The 24,450-nt window shown below is 37.8% G+C and overlaps 1 protein-coding gene across 1 annotated transcript in view; it reads right to left on the reverse strand.

Annotated features, from left to right (window-relative positions):
• Positions 1-23,481, reverse strand: part of AXDND1 (axonemal dynein light chain domain containing 1) — a 41,307-nt gene extending 17,826 nt beyond the window's left edge. Inside the window, exons 1-14 of the mRNA XM_054587548.1 lie at positions 23,406-23,481; positions 22,272-22,444; positions 21,725-21,828; positions 17,361-17,481; positions 16,680-16,765; positions 14,676-14,732; positions 13,393-13,495; positions 11,587-11,708; positions 7,669-7,809; positions 6,863-6,967; positions 5,468-5,588; positions 3,617-3,718; positions 2,689-2,852; positions 1,098-1,173 (exon numbers count right to left, since the gene is read on the reverse strand). Coding sequence (XP_054443523.1) covers positions 1,098-1,173; positions 2,689-2,852; positions 3,617-3,718; positions 5,468-5,588; positions 6,863-6,967; positions 7,669-7,809; positions 11,587-11,708; positions 13,393-13,495; positions 14,676-14,732; positions 16,680-16,765; positions 17,361-17,481; positions 21,725-21,828; positions 22,272-22,444; positions 23,406-23,481 — 1,551 coding nt within the window. The remainder of the gene's footprint in view (positions 1-1,097; positions 1,174-2,688; positions 2,853-3,616; positions 3,719-5,467; positions 5,589-6,862; positions 6,968-7,668; positions 7,810-11,586; positions 11,709-13,392; positions 13,496-14,675; positions 14,733-16,679; positions 16,766-17,360; positions 17,482-21,724; positions 21,829-22,271; positions 22,445-23,405) is intronic.
• Between the last annotated feature and the right edge of the window lie 969 nt (positions 23,482-24,450).

The raw sequence follows: 24,450 nt of genomic DNA on the forward strand, positions 1-24,450 counted from the left end.
ACAATGTATGGAAAGCACCTTTCGCCTAACAGAGTGTTTAGTGAATGAGAGTTCTTATTATTCCTACTAAATAAAGAAGCATAATTTATTTCAATTTTATTTAAGCAATGTCAAAATGGCCAGATAAACAGTAAAAAAAGTCACTAAACTAGCTATACTGTATGTAGGACAACAGACATCATCAATTCTGAGCATATTCTGCTCGGGTCATTCCAGAAGAAAAGGAAGTGTTCTCCTGGGATCTGGATGAGATTTCATCAGGTCCTGAGTGCAATATTCACTTCGGAGGGATTTCACTACCTTATATATTTTCCTTTGTCAGACCACTATAACGTGAGAGTAATTTGATTAATAAAACTTATTTTCATAGCTCAGACACTTTTAAAAGATGTTATAAATAAACAATATGTGACATAATACATAGAATGGAATTGTTCAGCCTTGAAAAGGAAGGCAATTTGGGCACATGGAAATAAGTCAGTCACAAGAGGCCCAATCTAAATGACTCCTCTTACATGAAGTACTGAGAGGAGTCAAATACAGAAAGCAGAGTGGTGCTTGCCAGGGACCGGGAGTCAGTGGTTAACAGGCAGAGCTTCAGTTTGGGAGATGAAGCTTTGGACGTGGAGGGCGGTGACGGTTGCTCCCCGCTATAGATGTACTTGATCCCACTGAATGGTGAAAATGGTAAATTTTACGTTATGGATAATTTACCACAATTTTTCAGAAGATGTTACTGGTTTTAAAAGCCCAATTTGTCCTTCAGACAAAAGCCAGGTGTAGGAGAGACACAAATGTCACTATGTCTGACAATTAGAGGAGAGAATCAGAATGATAGTCCCTAACACCCAAGTATCTTTTCCTTGTGTTTTGGGGTGGTTTTTTTTTCTGGCAATCTAACTTTATTTGACCCAAAAATCTAAATTAGAACTGAAAATAAAATACTTAATAATATTGTAAAAGCCCCTGTAGCCTTGCTGTTTTCCTTGTTTCTCAGAGAACTTAGTATGGAATTTCTAAAGGCTGACACGTGACTCAGCCAGAGGTGAGGAGCAGCAAGTATTTTGATTACCACATTGCTCATTAGAAAGCCTTACCTTTTGCCACTGCCTGAAGTCTAGAATAACTGATTCAAATATTTTTTCTTTATTAAGGGATGAACTGTCTTTTCCACTAAAAGAAGAAAAGAGACAAAGAGCAGGGTCTGAAAACAGGGTATAAAGAAAGAAAATCTCAAATCCATTCACTCTGTGACAATATTATGTTTTTCCCTAATGATTTTGAAGCCTGCCTTCCAGGTTCAGCCCCTCTTCCATAGGCAATCATCTTTAAATTTATGAGTAAAAAGATACATTCAGACTCTAATCAGGCCTTAGAACAAGGTCACAGGGTCAGAGGCCAGAATAGTATTGAAAGGGTGATCTCTGAGTCTTTGGCATCTGAAGTTGGCCCACCACAAAAATAATCCCGGTTGAATACAGCTGTCAAAACAATATATGAATAGGAAGGAAGCCTAATGAATAATTAAGGTCAGGAGCCCCAACTCCTGGTAAGGACATTTCCTTTAGTATCTCTAAAGCTCTTGATAAAGAAGTTCCTAAAGAGCATGGATGAAACTGGAGAGTGTTATGCTAAGCGAAATAAGCCAGATGGTGAAAGACAAATACCACATGATCTCACCTGTAAGTGGAGCCTAATTAACAAAACAAACAAGCAAGAAGTATATAACCAGCAACATTGAAAGAAAAAACAAACCGATAGTCTTGAGAGAGAAGGAGGGAAGGGGGTAACGGGGAAAAAGAAGGGGAAAGGTCAAATCAAAGAACATGTATAAAGGACCCATGGACAAAGCCACAGTGGGGAAGGACTGAGGGGTGGGAATGGGGGGACAGGGGGAAGTAGTGGCAGGAAAATGGAGACAAATGTACTTGAAGAATAAAAAAAAAAAAAAGGAAGTTGTTCCTAAAGAGAAAGGGAGAAGACAACCACTGCCATCTGTGCTGAGAGTCGCCAAACGGAAATGGCAGCGGCAACCAGCCTGGCTGGGTACACGCTTCAGCTTCCAGAACTTCCAAATCTGTTACCTGGGAAACCTCTTAAGGGATATGGAAAACTGAAACCGCTGTTCTCAATCTGAAATGGAAACGGTACCTAAATGTGATGAGTCCAGCCTGCACTGAAAGTGTAGATTCCCACAAAATTTGGCTGTGACTTGGTCATTCAGCATAGACTTACCAACTTTATAGGCAGCCTCTTTCTTTGTCAGCTTGCTCTGTTTGACAGTATGAGAGCCAATCAAAACCAATCTCCTTAGAACTGCCACCCATCGACTCTACTTCTCTGCACGTGCACTATGCTACAGAATTTGCAGATAGATCTAGATATCCAAGTTTACCAGTAGTAAAGAGGAAAGAAAAGAAAAGAAAAAGAGTTGGACTTTAAATAGAAGTAGCACTAGGTGGCTAGAGAGATCAGGATGGACTATCAAGATGTTCAGTGCTAGAAACTGCAGGACCATTCAAGCTCCTACGGGATGGTACCCTCTAAGGGTTTTGTCAGGCATCTGACAAAATTGATGTTAAGAGTACTCCCAAGGCAAAAGAGACAAAAGGAGAGGGAGAAGGAAGTAAACTGAGTATTCAGGCATGGCACAGTATAATCGGACAAACAAGATTCTTGGAGGCTCACTTATTATTTCTGAAGAACTGCTGCCATTCGGTAAGGCAATCCTTAATGACTTGCAATTTCTCCCTTGTAGACTCTTCATTCTCTTCCACTTCCTGTTTAAATTTACTCACTAAATTTTTCCATTTCTGTGTCAAGTTCTGCAACAATACAAGGTCTGAAGTGTCCTAGATAAAATGCATAGAATCAAACCACTTATTCATTTTTTCATGTAACAAATAGTTATCAGAATATGCCAGGCCATTGTTAATACTGTAACACTAGAAACATCCATAGAAAATGGATTAAAAAGTTAAAAAGACATTCCTTTTTCAAAATATCATCAGTGACACTACTACTCAGTCTCATTGGAGATAGATTTCCCATGGCACAAAGTCTTAGAGACAAGATTTTTTTTCGTTTGCAACAGACCCCAATTTCCCCATAAAATGTTCATGGGAGGCAGCGTAGTACACAAACACACACACACACATCTATATATCTCATAGGATTGTTATAAGAATTAAATTAAGAATTAAATGGAATGACAAGGGTAAATAGTTTGACTCTAGGAACACTAAATGCTACTTTCCTCCTTTGCAGCTTAGTGTGCTCATTGAATTTTCCCATTAAATTGCATAAAATACATTGATAGTACAACTATTTCAATAAACACAGCTATTTAAAATTTTTTAGTTTAAATGCTAATAGAATAACACTATAAATAACATATGCAATGTTACTAACTTAGATACATTGCTTAAATTGCTTTAATTAGGATAGAAGACAAATAGGAAGAAGAGCCTTCCCTTAGATTTTTCATTCTGCCCACAATACAGCACAGATGTAAAACTATATTTAAAATTTAATCTATCACTTTAGCAAAGCCGCTGCACAGCTTCAGCCACCACAGCTGGAGCCTCCCCCAGGGCCTGAGTGAGCTGAGGTTTACCTTGCTCGACAGCAGTGTGATGAAATGCTTAGCGTATTTCCTCCAGCCTTTCTCATTGAGGTAGAGTCTTTTAGCCAATAGGACCCTATTTCTTTCAATTACCTATTTTAAAAAAGGACTAAAATTAAGAACCTAAATCATTAACAAGCCACTGTACTTACCTTTTGGCTGTGATTTGTTATACCCAAACCACTTTCACATCAATTTTTCATTGAATCATTAACTCAATCGCAATTTCTTATGTAAATCATGAGCTAGTTTGTATCATGAATTCATTTTTTCTAAAACTACTAAACCAAAACCAAACTGACGTATAGTATATAACAAAGGTTCTCACACAATTTGATCTCAAAAACCCTAATGCTCTTAAAAATGGTTGAGAACTTCAAAGAGCTCTTGTGTGTATGATTATATCTATTGATGTGTACTGTACTGAAAATTAAAATGAAGTTATTTAAAGTCAACACTTGTTAATTCACTTAAACATAACATTAATATGCATTATGTCAACATAAATATCATTTTTATGGAAAAATAACTTTATTTTCCCAAACAAAAAAAAATTAGTGAAAAGAGCCACATGGTTTTACATTTTTGCAAATCTCTTTAACATCTGCCTTAACAGAATAGAGCTGAATTCTCATATTTGCTTCTGCATTCAATCTGTTGCTATATCCAATATCATGCAGCTTCAATAAAAATTCCACTATACACTCATGTGAAAACGAGAGTGAAAAAGGCAAATAATATCTTAGTATTTCGATGAAACCAGTTTTGACCTCATGAAAAGGTCTCAGAGACCCCCTAGAGGTGCTTGGACCTTCCTTTAAGAACCACTGATATACTGAATTAATTATACAGTCATTCAGTGAGTGACTGTTCTAGACTTTGTGCATAGAGCAGTAGGCAAAAGAAATAAAGTCCTTATTTTCAGGGAGGTGAGATGCTAGCTGTCATTTCCTGTTGGAAGGGACATTAGGGATAAACTACCTGCATGAAGCCCCAACAATTCAAGGTATTCTTTTACAGAACCCTCTGCCAGGGGTCAGTTCTCTGCTGTTTAAACATTTCTAGGGCAAGGGAACTCACTAGTCTTCTTTTTTTCTCTTAGTGAACTTGCCTAGCTCCGAGATTTGTTTCTTATATTACATATTTACTGTCATGATTATTTCTTCTGGACATGATGATGTCCCTTTTACAATTCTGGATCCAGATGGAACACTGTGTCCTAGATGAGCTCTGACCATTCCCGAGGAAAACGCGGCAAAAACAGGAATCTGTTCCAGATCGTAATTTGCTATTAATACTGTAAGTCCAAGGTGTGAGAATAGGTAACCAAACAAAAAACATTTAGAAAATAAAATATCGTGGGACTTTGCTATTTCTCTAAAACATTAATGTAGTGGTCCACAGGCTAGCACATTTCAATTCGTTTGTCATCTTGGATACCAAAGTAATAGAAACAAAGTGAGGTATACAGTGATCCTAATACAGTTATATTATGTGAAAACATAAGTACCACTTTTACTAGTTTATTACCGGTAAAATTAAAGCTAAAATTTTTAACATGTTCACAAACAACAGAAGAAGAATCTTGCTCAGACTTCCTAAGTTCTGGTGGGCGAAAAAAATAAAAGAGCCCTTAATTGGGAAATAGCCAGGTATTCAATAGTGAAGAAACAAACAAACAAACAAAAAATGTTAACTTTCCCTTTACAAGGTCCATTGTACCTACAGTATTTGTCAGTTAAATATGCATCTTCATTTTTTAACTTTCTGTCTAACTGAAATTTGCAAAATGAAATTTTATCCATAAAAAGAAGTTTGATTTACGATTCCTGATGAACCAACCTTTAGGGCCAATTCATATGTGGCTGAGCTCCAGATATCTCTTTCTGCCATTAACTGTTTAATATCATTCTCCATCCTTCCTCGTTGTAATGTATACAAGTCATGGTATTCTTCTACAATCCTAAAAAAAAATTAAGAAACAGCTTTATAGGCATTTTTTAAAGGAGAACATTGTTTTTTAAAAAGGCAAGTTGTTCCTTTAAAACTCATCATAAGACAGTTATGAAAATTTCTGGACATATTAATAACACTAATATATAGCAGAAATAAGAGAAAATATATTTCATTTGTAAATCTTACATGTTAAGTAAAAAGTTCAATATATTGTTCCCTGATCTAAATACTTTTCATCATATTCTTCTACTAGAATTTTCACAACATAATATTCCAATAGTATAGCAACACTATATCTAATGAAACATTCAGAACACAAGTAGCAATAATACAGTAGGGTTATTTTTATTTCTCATAGAATTAGGATTCTTTAGTAAAGACACAAAGCCCAATTGTTGTGAGCCGCTATATTTTTAAAGTACATATAATTAGTATAAGATTTAAAGAAATTTTCTACCAACAAACCAAAAGATTAGTATAATTTCATTTTTCCTAATTATTTTTTCTTCATGTTTACCAGAGCATACATTTTCTTCTAACTTACGTTGAAGCTTCTCTTAGAATTAAAAGCCCTTCTGAGATTAGACACAAACACAGAAGTAAAATGAACAGAAGCATTTGAACAAACCTCTTGAAACACATCCTCCTAAGGAATGTTAACTTTGCTACAGTAATGAAAAGCCAGCTAAACAGATTTCTTTTAATTTTGCTGAAAACCAGGAACCACCAGCATGAGTTCCTGAAGCCCCTGCTATTTAGAGGCTTCCGTTTGTTCAATTCACTAGGAAAATAATTAATCACCTGAGGTGTCATACAGGTGAATACAAATATAAAAATTCCACAAGCTGTACCCACTAAGATTCCTCTCCCCAAAAAGCCAGACTCACACTACCCAATAGGAAAATGCAAACAAAAATCAGATGCTTTTTCATACCCATCCAGTTAATAAAAGACATGGGCAAAGGGGAACTTTCATATACTGATGAGAGCATATATACACCAACAAGTACAACTACCTTATAGAATATTCGGCAACATCTAGGAAAACAAGTCTATGCACATCCTATGGCCCAGTGACTCAGCTTCTAGGTCTACACCCCTGGAAAACCCTCATTCAAGAAGACATTTACACAGTGAGTACTACCATAGTGCCTAAAGGAGTTAATGTATGTAATGAACTTTACACTGTTATAATAATAAAGAAAAGTCACATGCTTCTATAAAGTTTTGAAACAAAGTGTGAAACAAATATGACATAATGGCTAATATTCAATAACTCACTTGGCATTTTTTTCAGCATCTAAAAGAGCTTGTGCCAAATCCTTGTGGGCCTTCTCTGCTTCCTTTGCTAATTTCACATCATGTGCCCGAACCAAACACAGCTCCCTGAAATAAAGCAAAGCTATTTTATAACCATAGTTGACGATTTCCAAAAAGTTTGTACTCAGGAAATCGGACTTACACTCAGGAATCTTCTTAGTTTTTATGCGTACATCTTTTTCTGGTTTTCCCACCTTACAAACCAAATCAATAAGCCTAGTGTACACTTGGGTGAAATCCTGCCAGGTTTGGTAACGGAATTGGGCCAGCTAGAAAGGCAAAAAGAAGATGTGGGGGGGTCCTCTGGAATGGAGTGAAGACAGATGCTGACAGGCAAGGCCTCCAGATGCCTCTGTCCTACCCTCTTCATTCTTGCCCATAACTATCTTGCTTCAAGTTTAGATGATCACTAACCTTGGTTGCTATACAGTGTTTACTCTCTTCGGCATTTGAACCTTAACATCCATAATCAAGGCACAGCTCTGTCAACCTGATTAAGAAAAACTTCTCTATCTTAGAAAGAAGAACGAGCTCTTTCCCCTATTGAATATAAACAGTGCCCTAGCTTTGTGTTAACCTGTGCAACCCATGTCTCTACATCTATATCTACATCTATATCCAGTCCTTTCTGTTCTCTTGCTACACATGAAGAAAGAACAAAATAGTCCTCACCTTTAATGATTCTACTTTCCCTAAATATTTCTCACTTCTCTTGAGAGACAAGATTTTAACTTTTGTTTTGTGTTTAAGATAACCACAGTTTTTACCTGGTCAGTTCCTCAATAACATTCTTAAAATTGTACAATTCTTGTAAAATGCGCTGGTCCATCATTCGCTGAGTCACCAAGTCTTTGTAGAAGTCAATCATCTGCCGGGCAATTTGGTCAAGCATTTGTACATACCGCTCTCTCATGAAAAAGAAGGAAAGCAAGACATCATGCAGAAGAAAAGGAAAAAGGAGTGAAAATACGTCTGAGAGAAAGTAATGCTAGAGAAAGAAATAGTGAACAGACCAAAGATAGAAAAAGAAAGGGATCCAGGCTGTGTGTTCCCGCCATACTCATACAAGTGAATGAACTGTGAAGAATTTTAACCAGTCATAATCACTTGGAATATAATATCTGAGACATAAAACAAAATAAGGACTTCTTTTTTCCCTTCCTCTAATTATAAACTCAATGAGGGTAGGAAACATGTCTTAAGTACTTACATAGTTTATAACATCTAACAGAGTGCCTTAAATATAGTGGAATTTTAATAAATAGTTGAATTTGTAAATAAACCACATTTCTCAAACTGACCAAATGTACCCGTTGTTTAAAAATAAAGAGCTTAAATATAAAAAGCCATTTCTTTTGCTCCTTAATAAAACCAAACAAAATATTTAGAAATGATCACAGATTGTAAATTACAAATACTACAATTGAGCAGTCTTCATTTATATTAAAAGTGATCAAGGTATTTATATCCTAACCCTGAGACCCCAGAATTATAATGTATTTGAATCAGAATGGTCAGTTAGTTTAATCTCTCACAGACAGAAAGAATTATCCAGTCTTATTTAAACACTTAAAGTAAAAGAAGTTTATCAGCTCAATATGCAGGTCATACATCAGGAAACCCCCATTTTAAAACCACCTTCTTTTGCACTTCCCCTCCTAGTGATATATGGCGACGTACTCTGCAGGGCCTTCTCAACACAGTACCGCTATATTCATGATAGAGCATGCTTTCTGAAGCATCAATGGTCTGGCAGCAAGAATAAGAAGTCTCTAAGAATGAAAAACAAAAACAATAGCCCTGGCTGGTGTGGCTAAATGGATTGAGTGCTGGCCTGCAAGCCAGAGGGCTGGTGGTTCAACTCCCAGGCAAGGCACGTGCCTGAGTCACAGGCCAGGTCCCCAGTAGGGGGAGCACAAGAGGCAACCACATTAATGTTACTCTCTCTCTCTTTCTCCCTCTCTTCCCTTCTCTCTAAAAATAAATAAATAAAATATTTTTTTAAAAAGAAAAATAACAAACAAAATATGATAAGCTAAGAATGGAGTAGGAGGTGGTAAGCCCTATTCATTAGGCAAACCAAAAATTAAGGTTGCCCCAGTAAAAATACCAACATTGCGTCCCAGAAACTAAGTCGTTGGCAACCTTTAAAGGGGAGACCTGAGTTTAAAACTACTGCATCTAGCCAGGATTCCAGAAGGGAGAAAATGCAAATCCTCTCTTTAGGAAGCACCCATGATTTATATTCTGAGGATTTCATGCTTAAGATTAGCCAAATATTAGCCACATAAGCAAAGATTGCAAAATACTGTATAAATAAGCCATCATAAATGAGACTCAAAAGAAACAGCAAACAGTAGAGTTCTACACTAACGGCCTTCATATATTAGAATTTTCATATTTAGAATTTAAGACTATGCATGAGATGTTTGAGAAACAAAAGATAGAATCTAAAAGTAATTAAGTGATAAAAACTTATTAAATATGATGAGACAGATATGGAAACAAACTAACAGAACACTTAGGGGAAAGATATAATTACTGAATAGTAAACTCAACAGACGGGAAGACAGAAAGCAAGACAAATAAATAATAAACCTGTTTAATAATATACATGCGGACATATTTAGGAGACAACACACTGATGTCTGCGACTTACTCTGAAGGGCATGAAACAGGTGGATAAATGCAAGGATGGCTGCATGGCCCGACAAACGGCAAAGGAGCCGGGTCAGGTGTTCACGGCACAATCTAGATGGTGGGAACATACGAGCTCACTGTGAAATTCATTTGATTTTTATGGGTATTTGGAAATTTCCCTGAAAAAATATTTGGGAAAAAATAACAAGAACTGAAAAAAGCCATGTGCCTGCATCCAGAGAGATTTGTAATGTCAGCCAAAATGACTTATAGCATCAGCCCTGGCTCTGTGTAACCTGAGAGCCCTGTTCAGCTCTTGCTCCATCTGGCACTCATTCTTCCTCCTACAAAAAACAGTGACTATGAAATGCTGTTTCACATAAACTCCTCCTGTAGCAACAGGCCTCAGAGGGCAGGTGCCTGAAAAGCAGAGACACACACTGGCTGATCAGAAAGCGCTCAGTGAGACAGAGCACAAAGCTACAGTAACGTGCAAACAGAGAGAGGAGGTTTGAGACTGATAGCAAACATTTCCTGGGCTTGTGTGGTATTACCATTCACTGGGGACTTCTACTGGATCCTCACAACAAACTTGTGATGCAAGGAGGACTTTGTAAGATGCCAGGCCCTGGACAGCAGAGACTTTCTCATTGATGGTTGTCCCTAGACTTTCAAAAGAGCTCCTATAACAACAAAAGGCCGGCCACTAGATTATTCTGGACCTACTATTGAGTATTTCACCATTCCACAGCACATCGTGAATGTTTGCAGCAACCGCTCTGAAAGCTCATTGCCTAATCTGGCCTTCTTTGTATTCTTAACTCCAACTTTACCCTATTCTAAATTCTTGGCTTCAAAACGTCCTCTGATTTTATCTCTGGAACTTTGGGACTCATACTTTTGTCTCTGTAGTGTCTGACTCCACTTTTCTTAAAGGGTTGTGATTTTGACTTGCCTGCCTGTCTCTTTCTGCTTAGACTTCCTGGGATAGGACCCTACCCTATTTTGGCCCCTAGAAGCTGACTCCTGAAATCCGCTAGCAGAGTCAGGCTTAGGCCGACTCCTCAGAAGGGAAGGTTCAGATACGCTGCACGTCATCTACGTCCTTTGCCGCACTTCCTCACCCATCCCGCCTGGCTTTGTTCTTATATTGACAACTCAGACTGTAGTTGTCCCTAACCTCACTCTAATTTGGCATTCTCCAGCTCTTGGTGTTCCAACAACTTACTCCTTAGGATCTCATCTTCACCCGTGTCTTATTAACGGCTTTGCTCCTAGCTTCTCAGCACTGCCAGACAGGGTGGCTCAGCTTCCATCAATCAGATAGTGGACAAATAGGGCAAATTTGTATTATTCATGCCAATTCAGGAGAAACAGGTATTCAGAGATATCTTATAGCATGCCTATGGTTCTATGGCAAGTGAGCTGCAGATATGTAATTGAATCCAGTATTCTAATTGTACTATTCCTTTCAGCTCTTGGAAAGTACCAGTGTCATAAGAAGAATTACAGTAACAACAGAATTTATCACCATCATCTATAACAACTGTATCAAGCACCTAATTCTGTATTCTCATATAAACCTCACCACACTCCTATCTTAATGCTTGAAACCGAGTAGACACTCAATAAATACTATTGGCTGATTAGTAACCAAATACACAAATGGAAATTTTCACAGTAGCTATTATCTTCATTTACAGGTGTAGCTCAGACTTTTACTTACGTCACACACAGATGGTAACTTAAACCTAGATCAGTCTATCTTCAGAATCTATACTTTTTCTACCATTTCACAAAGCAGTTTAACTCCCAAACATAAAAGAATACACTGTCAAACATCTCAACAGGAATCATCTTAAGGAGGTTTTCAACTATTTTATTTTTACTATAGAAAATATAATAAAATGCAGTTAGGTTCCTTATTATCAATAAGATAGAGAAGTGTACTTTTGTGATTTTTTTTTCTCCAAAGCAGAGAAAAAAAACAGAATTCTAATATAAAATCCAAAAGGAAACTGGGATACTCCAGGAACTGTTCTCACCTGATTTTGGACAGGAGTTCTCCTCTATCTGCACAGTCTACACTGACTTGCCGAATAAGTTCATGAAACACTGTATTGTAAATAGTCTGTTCCTTCTTCAGTATATGTAGCAGTTTGTGCATCTGGCAGAAGATAAGTTAATTAGCATTTATTATGGTCTTGTCAGTAAAAACCCTTTTAGGAGTTCATCATTCTGAATGTGAATTAAGTTTTAGAAGCAGCTTGATTAATTTATTTCACTAGCATTTTCTATTATAAATATATACAAAAATGATATCTTATTTTTAAAAATTAGTGTCTAATCATTGCAGCTCTTTATATGATGCACTGAGGTCATGATATAGCTTTTATGTTATTCCAGCCAAAATATAAAACCTGAATCTAATCATGACTGCACATCAGACAAACCAATATTGAGGAACATTCTACAGAATAACTGGCCTATGCTCTCCCAAATATCAAGGTCAAGAAAAATAAAGAACTGTTTCAGATTATAGTTGTCTAAAGACAAGTGACAAATAATAGCACTGTGTGATTCTGGGATGCTGAAAGGGAGGGGAAAAGAGCTATAAAAGCCATTATAGGGACAACTGATAAATTGAAATATGAATTTGGACTATCGTAACAATGTTAAATTTCCTGATTTTGAAAACTGTATTATGGATATGTAAGAGAATGTTTTTATCCACAGGAAATATAACCTGAAATGTTTGGTAGTAAAGAGGCATGATGTTTCCAGCTAATTCTAAAATGGCTCAGGAAAAAAACTACACTTACAGAGACATGTAGAGAAGGGGAGAGAACAATAAAGCAAAACGGACACAACGTAAACAACGGGCGAATCTAGGTAACAGTTACATCGGGGCGCCTTATATGGAACATATGTATATGTTTCAAATTCTATAAAAGTAAAAATTCACAAAACAAAAAAGAGATAGCCTTCCTTTAAAAAAAAAAAACCTATATCTATGTAAGCCTGAAAGAGTGCTTCTATTAAGCACAAAATAAAAATTACAAGTGGTAAGAAAGCACAACTGAAATGGCAGTGTTTCTTATTGGTACAAAAAACAACAGGGGTCTTATAATCTACAGTGCCTAATACTCAACGGAATACGGAAATAATAAAAGTCGACCCTGGAACAGGGCAGGGGATAGGAGTGCCAAGGCCCACGCTGTGGGAAATCCATACGCATCTTTTGACTCCCCGCAGAACTTGACTACTAATAGTTTACTGTTGACCAGAAGCTTTGCCAATCACATAAACAGTTGATTAATACATATTTTGTATATGTATTATAGACTGTATTCTTTCAATAAAGTAGGCTTGAGAATAGAAAATGTTATTAAGAAAGCCAGGGAGGAGGGAGATATGAGGAGGCTAAAGGTAATGGAAAAAATATAATAAAGATTACATATAAAAAATTAAAGTGGAAAAAATCATAAGGAAGAGAAAATATATTTACAATATTTATTGAAAAAATCCACGTATAAGAGGACTATGTAGATCAAACCTATGTTCGCCAAGGGTCAGCTATACTAACAAATAATTATGTGGTATTTGCCACATGCCAAGCACTGACTGTTCTGCCTTTTACATCATTACGCCATTTAATCTCCATAACCAACATATGAGGTAAATATTATTTTCCTCTCTAATTTACAGCTGAGGAAATTGAGGCAGGAATACGTTAAATGACTTGCCCAGGGTCACCAGCTAACAAATGGCGGGGCCAGGATTCCAGTCCAGGCCTTCTACCAGGGTGCGCTTGTAACCGCCAGCTGGGTTACATCGGTCCCCACAGTTACCTTGGTCGGCCCTGTATATTCCTGATCTTCCGCACCAGCCCTCTCCAGCATAGTGTCCATCACATCATTCAGCCGTGTCACTTCCACTCTTTTATTAGGCTTCCTGAAAGATTAAGGTGGCAGACTTAGTAACCACTGTTACAATAGGTCCTCCTCAAAGTGCTAAAAGAATATAGTATGTATAAAGAAAACGCATATACTATGAAATATTAATGGCATATTAAAGTATTGGACCTATAAGTATTGATCTAGTGGAATATCAGTAATACAGTTTTTTTAAAAGAAAAAATGCAAATAGTACAACCCTCTATTTCATAAAAGAAAATAACATCTCCTCCCCAAGTTCTATACACCTATTGTGTATGATTGTAAAAGCAGGAAAATGTGGAGAGAGAGACACCAAGCTATTAATACTGGTTATTTCACATTGTAAGAGAAAGGAAGGAAATAAGAAGAAAAACCAAAAACACTGTAGTAAAATGGAAAAATACAAATGGTTACATGCAGCATATAAGAGTATTTTATATATAATCTAGCAATCCCACTTCTAAGTATTCATCCAAAAGAAATGAAATCAGGATCTCAAATAGATTACTGGCACCCTGTATTCACTGCAGTACTAGTCATAGTAGATGGGAACAACATAGCTGGCCATCAAAGAATGAATGGATGGATGGAGAAAAGGTGGTGTATACAGACACTGGAACATTACTCAGCCTTCAAAAATAAAGAAATTCTGCCACACACCACAACATGGATGAACCTGTAGGATATCATGCTAAGTGAAATAAGCCAGAAGGACAACACTGCATGATTCCTCTTACATGAGGCATCTAAAACAATCAAACTCATAGAATCATAGCGTGGAATTGTGGTTCCGGGGGGCTGGCAGGAGAGGGAAATGGGAAGTTGTTAATCTACAGGAATAACTGTTCGGTTATGCAAGGTAAGTTCTACCGATCTGCTGCACAACACTGTTCCTGCAGTTAACACTGTATTGCACCTATAGTTAACACTTAAAAATTTGTTAAGAGAGTAGATCTCATGTTGTATTCTTACCACAATAAAATAAAATTTAAAAACAATAAAAGGAATTTTCAAACGTTTTAAAAAGCACATTGTAATACTTAATATTATAAATATGTAAAAATTGAATATGCAATTGGACAAATTAGACGATAGAATGGTGGGCAATTATTATCTTGGGTTTCTGCTGTCATTTTAAGATATATGTATATAGTTATTCTTTCTAAGAAACCCTTCTAAAAATAAACTGTACTTACATGGATGGGAAGAGCAATAGCCTGTTTTCACTATCTTTGAGGAGAGTAGTATATTTGCTGCAATAAATAAGACAGGTAAATGTTACTGTAAGAAAATTATCTGGTCTGCTTATCACATATCACCTAAGCATGATCAACCTAAGACCTCACAGACCTGAGAAGCTTGAAGGTAATCAGAAAGGGCCACTGTTTTGCACACAAATTCATACTTCAATAGTTGAGACATCTACAGATACAGGTGTTATGAAATTTACCATATTTGGAACTTTTTTAAGTAAAGGAGCTTTAATTACATTCCTTAATATGTCACAATATGAACATTTCTTTGATTCACTTAAAAACAGCCTTTTCAAAAGTGGAATGATTTTCTAAGAACACCGAAGCCAACGATGTTAAGTGACTAAACATGTTATACAATTAATAAGAAGCAAAGACAAAACCAGAACACAGTTTTCCTGCCCTGCCCCAGCCTTATCTGGCCTCTAGCAGTGCTTGTTTACACCAGAATGAGTGTCACAGTGAGAATGATGAGGTAATCCTTTAAATTCATTCTTATTTATGCACTTTTTTTTCTTCCCTTAGTAAATAAGCATTTCCTTCTGTTCTTCCCCCTACTGGAACACAGTTGGTTAATAAGGTTCACTTTCAGAATATAGATCAGCGAAAAATCTCCAGAGAAATCTCCAGGAAAATCTCCAGTGAAAAATCTCCAGTCTTTATATTAAGACTCATTTTCAAAAATGAATGTGTACAAAGGACTAGAAGCAATGATATCCCAGGAGCAATGAGCACATCTAGCATCCAGATCTTGATTTCTAAGTATCATTCTCCATTAAAAAAAATCAGTACTCCTTGGAGAAATGACTCAGAGTTCATTCCAGGTGAACCTAGAGATCTTACTGAGCCAGAAAATAGAAGAACATCCAGAGAACCATAGGAACATGCCTGGAGAACACAAGAGCTAGCTTGAAGGAGCTAGCTTTGGCAAAATCTGACTTTTTTTAATATCAAAATAAATAATCATAGTAAAAAATAATAACCCATTGGAAAAAAGGAAATGCATAGATCCATATGGTAAAATGCAAATAAATATAGAAGAAATGATGGAGCTAAGAAAAGTCATCAAGAAGATCTATAATTATGGGGTTGCTAGAAAATATAAATTAAAGTATTTAGTGGTCAAGGGTCATGATGTCTCCAACTTACTCTTGAATAGTTTAAGTGTGCATGCGTGTGTATGTGCATTTGTGTATTAAAGCAAATGAAGCACTCAGTGAGTCAGAATAGAGGGTACGGGGAGTTCCTTGTCCTATTTTTGTAACTTTTTTATAATTTTGAAATTACATAAAAATTAAAAGGTACCCCCAAATCAGATCTCTTTAGTGCTTTGGCAAAATATGGTTCTGAAACGCACCATTATAAGGAAATGCCACAAAACGTTTGTACTGGGTAAGGTAAAAAGGGTGACAGCTTCTGGGTATTTTATTATGAAAACTTAGTCCAAAGTTCTAGTTTTTTAAACTGTGAAACAGTCAAGTATTGTTCCAAAAAATAAAAACAAGATCCCATTTTCAATCCCATAAAGAGGAAAATTGGAGGTGAATAGTCTACAGCGTGGAGCTAAACCCAGAATTGTGCAATACGAGAATTCAGCTTATAGGGCTGCTTCCCTCTGTTTCCACAGTCACTGTTCACAACCTTTCATAAAGAGGTGCATCAAGCATTGAGAACAAAGATCTGTGGTTTTTTTAAAGTCAAAACTAAACAGTAGGAAAAGACAGAGAAGAGTTTAACCACTAAAACCCCAAACTCTTTCAAGACTTTTTCAGTGGTTTCTTTAAGTGATTTTTTTTTCTGAAACTGTATGAGGATGGTAGGCCCTATGTTTCCTCCTTCCAGGGTAGCTATGGCCGAGGGACAGGAGTGAACTGTTCAGGCTCCTCTATGTCCGGAAGGAGGAAAAAGTTCATTTGTCAGATACTCAGTATATACCATAGTACTCACTCATCATAACACTCCAAACCTGAGACTCCCGTATTTGACACAATATGAAATTCTTCAGGAATCAAAGTATCTGTTAGTTTCTTTGGCTTAAAAAGAATGGCAAGAATGAAAACATTAGTAGATTAAAAAAAAGTAAATTGCACAAAACTAATTCCTGTCCCAAAGGAATGCTATTTATTAAGAGATTTTGATTAGAAAAATAACAATATTGGTAATATGGGACATGTTAAGTAGTAAAAAAAAATTTAGTAGAGCATACTTTAAAAAAAATAAATTACATAATAACCTTGGTTTTCAGATTAGTTATAGGTGTCCTTAAACTATTCAGAAGTCCATTGACTCCTCAAAATTCAACAGGAATTTAAAATTCACCTTGGCAATATCCCCAAAATAAGAATTCTATAACTTTAAACTGTGGGTTTCTAAAAATAAAAAAAAAGAAATCTAGTCTCCTATACTGTATTTTCTAGATTAAGTGGAGGACTGTAGTTTGGAAAATGACTTAACATAAGACACCTTTTATCCTTTCTCATTAAATAGCCTTTCCTAGAAATAATTAAAAGTGCTATGAAAACTGGTAAGCAATGCAGGTTGTTGTTACAGTACAATGTTCCTTTCTATCTTGGGAAAACTTTTTTTAAGTAAAGAGAGGAAGATTAAGTTATTTATCAAATACTTTACCTTATGAGGCACAATGACACCATCATGTGACTGTAATGAATGGTCCGAACGTGGGGGACAAAGCGCACCCTCCCTGGTCTTTCCTTTAACAAACTTAACATCATACAGAAAAGAAATATCCCTGAAAAATAAAAAATACATATATATATACAAAGTCAATTTTCTATCTGGCAACTGGATTAGAATGGGTAAGGTTTCCCTGGGGGTATTTCCTCCACTTCTGCTCTTGGTTTCATCTTTGCCTGCATCCTGGGGGACCTCATTTCATCAGCCGTAACTTCCGTGTACCTCCTACTCTATTGGAACATCCCCCTTGGTCTATAACTCAAGTCCTTCCCCCTTCTAAAAATCTCCCCTGATCATGCATTGTCATGTTACCATGATCAGTGATCAATCGATGATCTATCATCTATCTCTCACATTGTCACACATCAAATGTCTTGAAATTTCCCCAAAATCTGATTTCCAGCTCCATCTCTGTTTTGAAACTACTCTCCAGAAACCTGACAATGACCTTCCACTGCTAAGTTATCAGTTCTTATTTTCCACTATTTCCCTGGATTTTTTCCAGGGTTGGTCACTGATTAAAACAACAACAACAACAAAAACACAAAAAATACCTCCTCTACCCTCTGTAGTTCTGGACTCTCCTGGTTCTTTCATCCTCCATTAAGTACTACTCCTGGGGCTTCTCTGTGACCTGCTGGCTACTAAATGGGAACGCCCCACGACATTCTGTCCTCATCCTGCTCTCCTCCTTCCCCTCCACTTTCTCCCTTGGCAATGCCACCAGATCCCACCTTATTACATGTGTTGCCTCCAGGCGCAGCTGATATTGCCCTCCATTCTAGCTTTTCACCCTGCTGTCTGCACTAATTCTGCCAGCACCACCACTCTACTCATCAGAGCCTCAGCACCCATAATTGATTCCTTCCCATCCTTAGCCCTCAATGTCCACCTGTCACTAACACATCAATTTTACAGCCGCCCTCATCGTATTCCAGTGGTTGGTTTTCTTGTCTTTTGCCAATGCCAACATCACTAGTCCAAGTTGTAATTACTTTTTATGTGGATTCTCAAATTTCTCTGGTATATTCTACATACTTCTGCCAGGTTTACCTCCCTAAAGAGGTTATAATCCTGTCTCTTACATAATTTTCAGATGTCTCTGCCCCTCCCCCCAATTTTAACTGGTATAGCCATTATGAAATACAGGTATGTTGGTTCACCAAAAGAAAACAGAACTACCATATGATCCAGCAATCCCACTTCTGGATATACGGTATATGCAAAGGAAATGAAATTTGGATCTCAAAAACATCTGCGCCCACATGTTCATTGCAGCATGATTCACAATAATGAAGACATGGAAATAACTGAAATGTCCATCAACAAATGAATGGATAGAGAAACCATGGAGCATATTTACAACAGAACGTGATTCAACCTTAAAAAAGAAGAAAATCCTGACATTTGTTACAACATGGATGAACTTGGAGAATATTATGCCAAATGAAATAGGTCAGACAAAGCAGCACAAATACTATGTGACCTCCAATGTGAGAAGAGGGAGTGGTAAATTGTGGAGATGTCACGATTTACATATTTATTAGAACACCAAGTTGTACACCTTAAATATACAATTTTTATGTGTCATATATCACAATATTTATTTTTTTCATGCTGTATTATCACTAGTACCTAATTGTACAATATTTTAATCATCCCAAAAAGAAACCCTTTACCCCTTAGCAGTAATTCCCCGCTCTCCTCTCCCTGCCCATTTTTGTCTCTATGAATTTGCCCATTCTGGACATTTCATATAAACAGAAACACACAATATGTGCCTTCTTGTAAATGGCTTCTTTCACTGAGCATGTTTTCAAGGTTATTAATGTTATAGCATGTATCAGTACTTCATTCCTTTTTATGGCTAAATAATATCCCATTGTACGGATATACATGTTGATTATCCTTTCATCACTGGACGAACAGTTGAGTTGTATCCATTTTTTGGTTATATGAATATTTCCATGAATACTCATGTAAAGTTTCTGTGCAGATAGATATTTTCAATTCTTTTGGGTGTATACCTAGGAGTAGAATCCCTGGGTCACATGGCAACTCTATTTTAATTCATTCAGGAACTGCCAGACCTTTTTCCAAAAAGGCTGCACCGTTTCACATTTCCACCAGCAGTAGAATTTCCAATGTCTCTACATCCTCCCAAACACTTGTTATTGTCTGCTTTTTTATTGTGGCCATCCTAGTGGGTATAAAATAGTATCTCACTGTGGTTTGATTCGCATTTCCTTATAGCTAAAGAAGTTGAGCATCTCTTCATGTGCTTATTGGCCATTTTTATCTTCTTTGGACAAATGTCTATCCAAGCAGTCACATTCTTGGACCCTTATGCAGCCTTGGAGGCAGCGGCCTCCACAAGGGGTCCATCCCATCCTGCTCTGGGAGTCACTCCCAAAGGCATTGCCTCACACCTGCTCCGGAACCACTTCCAACACTTTTGTAAATACTTGATTTCCTGCTTAAAATATCTAGTGTTTTATTTTCTACACTGAATTCTGACTGAAGGCATTGTTGGAAATATTACTCAGAGGCTATTTGCCTGATTGTTCTATATTTTACTGCTTTGCTCTGAATATTTAAGGTTGCTATACAAGTTACTTCTTATTATGAATACTATGAATTGTGCATACATGTGTTAATTTTCTACTGGTGCTGAAAAAAATCACCACAAATTTAGCAGCTTAAACACCACCAGTTTGTTATCTTATAATTCTGTAGGTTAATAGTCCAACACAGCCCTCATTGGGATAAAATCAAGGTGTTGACAGGGCTATGTCCCTTTCTAGATGGCCTAAGGCAGGATTTGTTTTTTTTTTCGGTCATTTGCGTTGTTGGCAGAATTCGGTTCCTTGTGGTTCTAGGCCTGAGATCCCTGTTTCTTGGATGGTTGTCAGCTGAGGGCCATCACCAGCTTCTAGTGGCCAATGAAGATTCTTTGTTTTCTCGCTTCCTCCATCTTCAGAGCCAGCAAGAGCAGGCTGAATGCCTCTCACACTTCGAATGTGTGTTCCTCCTTCTGTCTCATCTCTCCAACCCATTCAACTGCCTTCCTTTTCCACGTGGAAAGGCTCAGGCAATTAGTTCAGGCCCATCCTGATAATCCAGGATGATCTTTCGATCTCTCAAGGTCCTTACACTTAATCACATCTGCCAAGTCCCTTTTGCCAAGAAAGGTTCTGAGGATTACAGAGGGCACATCTGGGTGGAGCTCACTGCTGCGCCTGCCACAATACATCGCGTTTGCAAAATTCCAAGTCGGAAGTCACTTGATTTACATTAAAGCTTTTATGTCGATTATTAGCCAATTTCAGATATAGCTAATTATTTTTCCAAAGCACTTGAAATATCTTATAACTACTGTTACTATTACTAATCATAGCCATGATCTGAAGGCATAAAATATAGATACTTTATGACACTTAGGCCCCAGGACGCAAAAGTCCATGGCCCAATTTTCTGCCACTTTTTCTAGCACTGGTATTGCTGAGTAGAACCTTATATTTCGATAGCCTTGTGTAGTTTTACAAGTGCTCTTCCATTCATCATTTCATTCGTTTGTCCTAGATCCCTGCAAGTACACAGAATGGAGCATGTCTATTGATCCCTTCTTAAAAATGAGAAAACGGAACTCAGAGAGACTAAATAACCTACCCATGTACTAGAAAATTTAAACATTTCTTTGAGATGAAGTGATAGTTCAGTAAGAAGCACTCAGGGAGTCAGTTGATAAATGGACCATATGTAGAAAATGAGACAGTTGCAATTTTCACAGGAAAATGTTAACATTTAGAATATTTTTAGGAATGATATAAAAACAACAAACAGAATTTACAGATTTGATCTGAAACAGTGTGGAGGGTAAGGGTTCTCTTTGAGGAAAACCAGGGATTCAGCACTTGTTTTTCAAGGTTTTCCACATCTTGAAGCTGTGTTACCCGGCATTTCTCAGATGCACAAATAAAAGAGGCACTAGAGGCATTTGCCTGTCCCTTTGATCTTGTCCCTTTTACTAGGGTACAAGGAAGAGGAGAGTTAGGGGACAAGTACAGAGAGGCATGCAAAATGGAAAATGGAAACAGACTAAAAGTAAGTGCAGCTAGCACTTGCTATTACCCTGTTGACAAGGTGCTCCCCTCTTCAGACTGTATTGTGATTCATCAAAGTTACTGCACACTTCAGAATTTTTGATTCTGATTTTTCCAGTTGTGCTCCACCCAAGGAAATAATACGAAATGAGAAAGTAACTATCTGCATCTACCCCTCCTAGCCTCCTTCTTTACCTTCCAGCTCCCGTTAGGGAAACGGGATGGTCAATCAGATATCTGAATTTATTCCTTCGAATAGGGTGATGCCAGACATGATCCACAGGGCGCGGGAGGGTGCCCTGGTAAAGAGCAAAACAAAATGAATGCACAGCAGAGGGCGCACTAGTCAAATAAAATCTATTCTTAATCATTTGGAGTATTTACATCAAGGCTTTTTTTTTTTCTTTTACAGAAAAAAAGAGAGAACAAAATTCTTACTCCACACCATTGAGAAAGAATAAAACTAAAACTATTTAATATGAAAGAAAAATATCAAGACTAAGAGTAGTAGTGATCATTTAGGTAAATCATATAAAAACAAGTTGAAAGGAAAATACTCAAGTATTTCCTTGGAAACATTCATGCAAACGATTTTAGTTTTCAATATAAGAAATTGATTTAAAAATACTTTTTAAGACAATTGGAATATATAACTTAATGAACTGGATACCAAATAAATACTTAATGAACTGCATACCAAAAAAGAAGTGTTCCTAAGAACTTTCTGTATGTAGATACACACCTTTGGGGTTTTAATTTTCTTAGGAGGCAATAAGTATTCAGGACAAGGACCAGCACTGGCTGCATAGGTCAGAGAAAGAAGAACTTCTTCAGGGATGAACTCATTCTGAAGGGAAGTAGGAAGGGGTTTTGAACGATCCACCGTATTTTTTTTCTCCCTTAGTTCAGGAAGTCCTAAGAAAGTAATGGGAAAGAAAAGCTTACTGTGGTTTTTCGGAATTAGTTGGAAATTCCCAGGCTGTCTCATCAACCCCATCTATATGTTTCTAACAGAGGAAACATTGCTTCTGGCTGCCAAGAAGAGTAAGTATATTTAAAACATCGAACATCGTCTGCACCAGAAAAATAAACTCACACTGCCTGCCCTACTCACGCTTCCATCAGACACAGGTTCACAAACTCATGTACAAAGATGAACTTCCATTATTCCAAATTCAAAGTTGAAAAATAAATTTAACTTTGCTCAATTAACTGGGATAGCCCTAAGATGATGGGAATGTCTATTTTCCCTTTGAAGTAAAAATGACAAGAGAAACCTCCTGTTCTCAAAACTGTGAAATTATTTCGTGTATATTTTTTTCTATATAAGTTCAAAGGTGACATTAATTGCATTAAATTGGGGCATTTATATAGAGTGAAAAGGATCTGCATTGGGTTTAAAAGTAAAAGTAGCCCTGGCTGGTGTGGTTCAGGGGGTTGAGTGCTGGCCTGTGAACCAAAGGGTCACCAATTCCATTCCCAATCAGGGCACATGCCTGGGCCGTGGGCCAGGTCCCTAGTTGGGGGCGTGCAGGAGGCAACCGATTGATGTATCTCTCACACACCAATGTTTCTTTTCCTCTTTCTCCATCTTCCTCTCTAAAAATAATTAATAAAATAAAATACGGTGAATTTTAAAAAATGTATAATCACCAGCTTTTGAAATTAACCAGCAGTCCTTAGGTGGGGTAATGAAACAGAAGTCTGACTCAAAAATACTATAAAAGGAATGACTTTTGATTTTATTACAAGTGTATTGGAAAAACGAAGCAAAGTAAGGTATCCTAAAATCTCAGTTTAAGGAAAATTGGACGGATCATGATTTCTGTCTATAGCCATGATTATTTATGTCCTGCGGACCCTCAAAGAACTTTACCTGTCCCTTCCTTGGATGCAGAGACTTCTAATTTTTTGTCCTCAAGCGACGTGGAGGGCGTTTGCGGGTGAGCCATAATAAACAATGCCTCCAATCACTCTTTTTAGTAATTTGAAATAGTCTTCCAAAAAGCTAACCTAGAAATAGGTCAGCAACATGTTGGGCAGGGTGCAGGCAGAGAGAGAGAGAGAGAGAGAGAGAGAGAGAGAGAGAGAGAGACGCGCGCCGTTAGGAGCTTATGCTAAACATTGGAGTTGACAATTCATCCAGCATGGGTTTCCCCTCTTTGGGAAGTTTTCTGCGTTCCCTCGGGTCACCTGACACGACTAAGAAGGCAGTGGGTGTGCCAGGGTCTGCATCCAGGCCAGGAAGGGACACCCCCGACCACCCACCGACCGCCGGCACCCCTGTCGGCTCGGTCTCCGGCCTCCCCCACGGGTAGTGCCCTGGCACGCCAACTCCACAGACTCTGGTCAGGCACCTGTCACACCGTTTGTGCCTCAGAAGTGATGGGAAACGGACACTGGCTAAGTTATGTTTCCCGCCACCCATCTTCGGCCTCGCATTTTCTCGGAACGCCTCGGTGTCGTCATAGCAACCCAGGACCCCGAGCCTTAGCCGCTCTCAGTGGGGCTGCCTTCGGCGGTGCCTGCGGAGGAGGGAGACAGGCAAGAAAAATTCCAACAGTCTCTCGTAGACTCGATGCGTTTTAAACGATCCGTAGTAAAGAGAATAAAAATTTTTAATCGGGCTGTTCCAACGGAGACTTCAAGTGTCTTGAGCTCGACGCTTCTGCCCGCCGGCTGGCGACAGTGCGCAGGCGCTGGCGGTGGCCGTCGTCCCTCTACCCCTCCCTCCGGGACAACCTCGGGGGCTCACGAAGGGAAAGCACAGAACTTCAGCGAGGGTCCCTTAACTTTGTCTCACCCGCTTTCTTGCTGTTGTGCATATTTTTCTAAAAGCCAAAATCTCGGGGAAATGGGGTAATTAAATACTCATTAGTTACCATCGGTTAAGGCTTTATTTGTGGATGCTGCCCCATGCT

The sequence above is a fragment of the Pteronotus mesoamericanus genome, unplaced genomic scaffold, assembly GCF_021234165.1.
Source record: "Pteronotus mesoamericanus isolate MK-2021 breed Mesoamerican mustached bat unplaced genomic scaffold, CSHL_Meso_final scaffold_1186, whole genome shotgun sequence".
Taxonomy (NCBI): domain Eukaryota; kingdom Metazoa; phylum Chordata; class Mammalia; order Chiroptera; family Mormoopidae; genus Pteronotus; species Pteronotus mesoamericanus.